The sequence below is a fragment of the Taudactylus pleione genome, unplaced genomic scaffold (assembly GCF_031769625.1).
Source record: "Taudactylus pleione unplaced genomic scaffold, aTauple2 ptg000199l, whole genome shotgun sequence".
Lineage (NCBI taxonomy): Eukaryota > Metazoa > Chordata > Amphibia > Anura > Myobatrachidae > Taudactylus > Taudactylus pleione.
The window spans coordinates 5,909,704-5,916,799 of record NW_028284601.1 but is presented as its reverse complement, the minus strand read 5'-3'; the positions used below and the strand labels follow the sequence as shown (position 1 = coordinate 5,916,799).

Here is a 7,096-nt window from a genome sequence, read left to right as displayed (position 1 = left end):
TAGGTTTAGGCACTGGGGGGAGGGTTAGGGTGTGAGGTGGGGAGGGTTAGGACTAGAAAACAGGTTGGAAGGGTTCGGGGGTGAAGGGGGGAGGTTTAGGATACTTACTCAGAATTCCGACTGAGGCTAGGTATCGGGATGCCGCTGTCGGTCTTTTGACAGTCGGCATCCCGACTGCTGGTCTCCCATACCCAACCCCTTTAGACATGTGTCCTGTATTAAAGCAATAAGCCTGCAGCCTTGTTACTTTATATGGACAGTGTACTAGTTGGTCCCTTGAGGTAACTGAATCTTGCTCTTAGTATTATTACATACACACTCATTGAGGTAACAATCTCATTTACCCCCTTAGATTATTATATCTCCATTCTCAAAAGTGACTTAGGAGTCCATTTATTAAGATGAAAATGCTGCCCATTGTCAAAGCTGACTGTAATCTGATAGTGATATCCATCACTTTACTGCAAACCTCTTTGCCGGGACAGTGCCATCAATGATAACTATACTGCTAATTCCCTCCTAGTTACAGTATCACCACACAGCGAGCTCAGTGGCAAATGAACCATACTAATAGTATCATATAAACTAACCAAGGTAAAGTAGTCCCCCCCCCCCCCCCCCCCCGGGTATCACTATATACCTAGTTCATGAAGTAACTGATAACTAATCACATTATAGCCTGCTCAGAACTAACGACATGCCCGATAATAATCCACATATACTACCGGGCCAATTCAGATTAGGATTCTGGCGGCCTCGCCGGTACCTCATGGAAAGCTGATTCTGCTCGCAACCAATCGGCTTACCGTAGCTGCCCATTATAGCCCAAAATTACTGTGCATTCCTAACTTAAATCATCATAGCTTTACTTTATACTGCCCTCTATGAGGTAACTAATTCTACCCCAATATCACTATGTAGTAGTTATAGGAAACAGGCTTCATCTGCAACCCTCCACCCTGTTTATGGACAGATGTGATTGTACTAGCGTATAACACTAGTGTAAAATGCTGAGTGATATGTTATTACAGATAGGCGTCCATAATTCAATGGGGAGAATTTAATTACCTGTTACTAATGCAATGTCTGATTCCGGAATAGCCCATTGCGACCGCCGCCATTGCAGGTTTTCCCTTGCTCCCCATTCAGATGCTTATAACTATCTATCTCTCCCTCTCTATATATAAAATAACCTACTGGCAGGGAATGTACGGCCCACCAGCTATTGTGGAACTAAACATCCCACCATGCCAGTTTATACATGCCCTAACAGCAAAACTAATGCAGGGTATGCTGGGATGTATAGTTCCACAGCAGCTGGAGGGCCACAGTTTAAAACCGCTTTGACCCATTGAGGCATGGATTCCACAAGACTTCCAATGGTGTCCTGTGGTATTTGGCACCAAGATGTTAGCAGATCTTTTCAGTACTGTAAGTTGCGATTTGGGGCCTCCATGGCTCGTACTTGTTTTTCCAGCACATCCCACAGATGCTCAATCGGATTTAAATCTGGGGAATTTGGAGGCCAAGTCAACACCTTGGACTCTTTGTCATGTTCGTCATACCATTTCTGAACAATGTTTGCATTATCCTGCCATCAGGGAATACTGTTGGCATGAAGGTCTGCAACAATGTTTAGGTAAGTGGTTCGTGTCAAAGTAACATCCACATGAATGCCAGGACCCAAGGTTTCCCAGCAGAACATTGCCAAGAGTATCACAATGCCTTCACCGGTTTGCCTACTTTCCATAGTGCATCCTAGTGCCAACTCTTCCCCAGATAAACGACTGTCTTTACCGGTAAACAGGGTGGCAAAGCCCTCCCCCATCTGATCTGTATAGCAGCAACTGCGAAGACAGACTCTGCGGTCTGCGGGGACAGACTCCCGCAGCGCTGCTATAGTGACAGGCTTATTATGTCAGTGCCAGTGTACAGAAGGCCGGAGGATTCCCCACTTGCTGGCAGAACTGCAGGTAAGAGAAGAAAGTGCAGCTGGTGCTGTGGACTATGGCCACAAGGTGAACAGTTAACACAGAATAGAGTGCCCCTGTATACTACAGTATATACAGCATACTTGGGGCTCGATCCAATTAGGTGTACATTTTTGCACTCGCAAGTAAGAGCTGATGTATGCCACACTTACGGTACTGCTGGACTCAGATTTTTGTTTGCAGCCCTATTGTGGTCCAACCAAATGTATGTGAGTCCCTGTGTGAGATTGGACTGCAAGGTGGGCGAATTGCCGTTGCAATTGCAACTCGCCCCCTTCGCATCTAATTGATGGTACGTGAAACGGTGGAGAGAGTTTGTATAATGTAAGATTCAATATTTCTTTATATAAACTCTCCCCACCGGTTCATGTACCATATAGGCGTATCATTCAGTGATACCAAGTAGTATGCTGTTTATACTGTAATATACAGGGGGGCTACCAAAAGCTGGGTACACACTAGACGATATGTAGTCCGATACCGCAGATCAGGGCGACATATCAGGTACATCTAGTGTGTACCCACTATGCATGCTCCTGCGGGTTGTTTGTCGTAGTCGTTTAATCGGCCTGCATGCACATCGGGCGGTTGTTCACCAGATCGTGCAGTGTGTACCGCCCGACCAATATACGGTTCATCTGAACTATCATGTGTTGCATTGGCGGGTTGCTAAGTGTGTACCCGGCATAAGTGTCAGAGCTGTGGGGAGCTGGATGCCCAACTGATGCGTCATGGTATATATCCCTTGATAAATAACCACAGCCGCAGCAGCAGTGACCCAGGAACTGGCAATCCTCACTTAGTATCTCATAAGATACTCATATATATGATATTAACTAGAAGGTAGGGGGGACCAGACTGTGATTCTGCTATTGACCATGAAATCACAGATCATAGCAGAATCACTTTCACTCATGTGCATGGAAAATTACATCCTGAAGGCAGTGGAGTAACTAGGGGGCGCCGCCAGACGCACTCCAGGTCTGTTTCAGTTAGTGTAGTGTGGACCGCACTACACAGTAAAACAAACACTCGTAATACCTGGCGGCGGCGGTGTTTGTTTTAGCAGCCAATGAGAGTCAAACAGTCTCTCATTGGCTACTGCACCTACGGCCAGAGCCGGGCTAGAGCTCACTCCGGGGCACTGCCTTCCGCTGTGGGTGAAGGGAGAGACGTCATGATGTCTCTCACACTACTGGGGGCACTGCATACAGGGGACCACTACTAAGGGCACTATAAAAGGGTGCACTGCATAAGGGGGACCACTACTGGGGGCACTATATAAGGGTGCACTACTGGGGCACTGCTACTGGGGGCATTGCAAGGGTGGGCACTACTACTGGGGGCATTAAGGTGCATATGGGATGGAAAGGAATGTTCCCAGAGCGACGAGAAATGGTGATGTATCATGTTGACAATCCCCCATTTTTCAGCGTCCACACCCCTTGTCCACTTTTTCAGCGTGGACACATAGGGGTGGGGGTTCTCAATTTATCAGCTTGCTCTGGGCTCCTAATACCCTAGTTATGCCACTGCTGATCAGCAGTTTTATTGTTATGGCTGATGGGTGTATATAGTAAATGGGCATTATTGTATACCCCCCACCCCCAATATCTATCTTTCGACCTTCTCTCTGAGCTCACTGCAAGCCTCATTATTACTTCTCTTAGCCCCTGTATGGGGTAACTGACTAGTACTAACTGTCATATCCTTATAAAATGAGAGAGAGCGCCTTCTCCACTATCACTGTATACCAGTGACACACCCCAGTACCTACCAGTGACACACCCCAGTACCATAACTATAAAACTGACACTGGCTAATCCGTTTGTTTCTGACAGCAGAAATAATCGCGCCGCTATAATGTGCTTTACGGTACACCCTCCATTGCGCATTACACCAATCAGAGGATCCACGCCGATCACGTGGCAGGTGATGAACATGGCGGCCCCCAGGCTGGTAGGTCACCGGGGCGATTATCTCGTGCTTGCTGCGTGCCGGAGCGGCAAAGTCGGCAGAAGCTCCCGTACCTGTGTGTGTGGGTGTGTCTGCGGACTATCGTGCCCACCTCCAACCCACGAGAACGCGATGCGGCGTGCGCTGAGAGACAGCCGCGATCTCCGAGCAATGGGGCCGCATACCGTGCTGCAGCCCTAGGCTAACGATTCGCAGGTTTTAGGCGTAATACGGTATGAGCTCAGCTGTTGGGTGGTTGCTGGAGGCGTTGGTTGGTACTAGGTTTGGGCATACTGCGACACGGGGCCGGGAGTCAGACTCAAAGGGGTGATGATCATGGGTCATGCTAGTCCTCAGCGGTACGTTACCCCCCTGGCATCTCTCATCTATTCATCTTTCCACCCACATGATTCACTATATACTGACTGCAATGTGTATGTCACACCTTATAATACATCATCGCAGCCAGGTGATGCAAGGATGCCTGTGCGCCCGTGTCCTGTCCAGGGAGAACGTATGACACCCCAATACCGCCCAGTGGCATGTCTTGTATCACCAGCAGAAAGCTACCTATAATAAAGTCCCAATTGTACCGATTTCAGCAGGACAGTCACTATTTGAAGGCTCTACAGTAGGGATGGCCATCGGTGGGTTAACTATGCATAGTACCATCTGTGGTTAAGCTCGATGGTGTGTAGTGGGGGCCATCTATCAGCGATGGATTGCTGCGATCCCGCGATGCTGCAACCCGGCATCGAAGAAATCCAACATGTTGGATTTTCCCGATTTGACAATCGCGATCGTCAAATCGGGGACATTTGACATGTAATATTTCAGCGATTCTGCGACAGATCGCTGACCATCGATGTTGGCCGGCGTTTCCACCTGGCAGATCAGCATTTCCAATTGCGTCGCAGAATTGTGGAAATACCGGTCAGATGTATGGGCACCTTAAGCTTGGCAGGAAACCATCAGTGGTTTTGCTCACCGATGGTCAGCCCTTCTTTAGTCGTCCCTGGGAAGCGGGCCAATCAGTTTTGGGGTCAGAGCTTTGTGGGTCACGTGGTGGGGCCGAGCTATGCTCCATGTCTTGACTCCATGGAAGAAAATAAAAACCCATCGATGGCGGAAAACCATTGTATCTCTGCCATCGATGGCAAAACCATTGACCATTGGTGGTCAACCATCGATTGGTAATCGATGACCATCCCTACTCTTCAGTGGGTCAGTCACTATTTGAAGGCTTTGTAGTGATGTTACGATCAGGATCATAATTGTCCCGACCGCTGGGTGGTAGCGGAGGTATATCCGACCATTACAGCTTTGATCGTAGTAAACTGGTTCAGCGCAACCTGCCATTGGTGTGAGCGGCAGTAACAGGACAGTAGGGATGGCCATCGACCATCAATGGTTAGTTACCAATGGTCGGTGGTTTTACCATTGATGGAAGAGATCTTATGGTTCTCCATTGATAGACAGGTGAGCGCAATGTTGTTTTTTTTCATTGCAGGTGCCGAGGTGTGAAGCCCCCTTCCCCAGTTGGCCCGTCGCCTGGGTGTATCGCCTCCCGTGTTGCAGCAGTTGCTTGCACAGTGATGGTGATGATCATTGATGGTACCCCATCGATGGCTTCCTGTCATCAATGTAAAAAAATACTCCCCACACATTCCCTTTTTTGCAAATGTATTCCTCATCTAAGTTAGTTTTCATTCTAGCACCCTGCATCTGTCACAACCTTGGTGCTTCTAGAACACTGATCTGTATCTCAGAAGTTTGTTGCATCAGTTGAGTGTGCTAGAAGCACCAGAGCACAGAGCGACACCCCAGACAGGAAAGAGGAACTGCACGGGTTCTGACAGGTGCTGGGTGCTAGAATGAACACTAAGTTAGATGAGAAATAAATTGGTAAATTTATTGGTGATTTACAGTCCTGGACCGTTTGTGGACAGTAGCGGGGGTGGTAACTTAAATGCAGGCAAGTTGTGACCGTTTCTGGGGCTGGTCACAGCATGCGTTTGTAATCACATATACAGTTGTTAAAGCTCTGGAGTCTTAGGCCCTGATTCAGAGCCGGACTCTCTGACAGAGCGCTCGCTCTGAATCAAGACCGTCCTTCTTAATTTTTAGAGCGGCCTCCTACAGCTATAGCGATCGGCCAGGAAGATGGTCGCGATGGTCAAGACCATCGCGACCATCGGCCTTGCGACGAGACCCTTGTGGTAGGGTCTCATTGCCGCAAGCCCTGGAGTGCTTTCGGCTCTATCAGAGCCGAAGGCACGCCCACTGACATCACTTGTGATGTCATAAGGCCGGCCCCAGACGGTAGGCATTCCCGTGGGAACGCCTCCGTCTGGGCAGGCATGCCCACCAAAGGGGGCATGCTGTCACTCAACATCGACAGCACGCCCCCTTTGGTGCGTGACCCGGAGCGACGGTTTACCCGTCGCTATCCGGGTCTCATGCATGCGCACGACGGAGCCGCCTCCGTCGTGCGCATGCGCACTAGGCCAACATCGATCCGCTTGCCAGTGCTCGCGAGCGGGTCTGAATTAGGCCCTTAGTTCCATGGGCCATTCTGTGCGACCATTGGGTTACTCAGCAGTATGGTGATCGTCCGATGTTTGCGTCCTTGTACACAAGCGTCACTTTGTGAAGCTGCCGGAGGGTGTCTCAATAAAAATCCCAGCGGCTGCGATATTTGCATATTTTCCCACAGCCGCTGCATACAAAGACTCTGTCCAGACAGCATTTGCGTCCATCTCTGAATCAGGTCCATAGCTCATATTTAAAAAGCTAATAAAAATATCATAGTGCAGTCTACGTAAACAAGCATAAATAAAATAAATCCAGTATGTAATATGCTAAGGAAACCGTTTGGGGTATCACAAAGCCCTTATTGTAGTAGGCTTACAGAAAATCCACTTTAATATTGCTCATCAAAATCTTTGTGAATGGGCAGCTCTCTGCTACAGATGTGTCCTCAGGACACTGTGCTCATTTACATATGGAAATAGGAATTATACCAACACAGGGCCTGATTCAGAGACACACGCTAATGCAATCGCAGCTGAGAAAATATGCTAATGTGGCAAAGCTTATCCGAGCATAAGGACGCTCACTGCTGCCTTCTCATATGCGTACGAAGTAAA

The 7,096-nt window shown here is 48.5% G+C and overlaps 1 protein-coding gene across 6 annotated transcripts in view; it reads left to right on the top strand.

The window, feature by feature from the left end:
• Nucleotides 1–3,836: 3,836 nt before the first annotated feature.
• Nucleotides 3,837–7,096, top strand: part of DMAC2 (distal membrane arm assembly component 2) — a 47,980-nt gene continuing 44,720 nt past the window's right edge. For 2 of the 6 annotated variants that reach the window (XM_088477070.1, XM_088477068.1), the window contains exon 1: nucleotides 3,972–4,180. Coding sequence is in view for 2 of the 6 variants with exons in the window: in XM_088477065.1 (XP_088333191.1) it covers nucleotides 3,855–3,950 (96 nt within the window). In the remaining 4 variants the exon portion in view is untranslated. Of the gene's footprint in view, nucleotides 3,951–3,971; nucleotides 4,181–4,202; nucleotides 4,307–5,457; nucleotides 5,592–7,096 lie in introns of those variants that run through there. The other 4 variants (XM_088477066.1, XM_088477065.1, XM_088477067.1 and 1 more) reach the window with 4 other exon arrangements.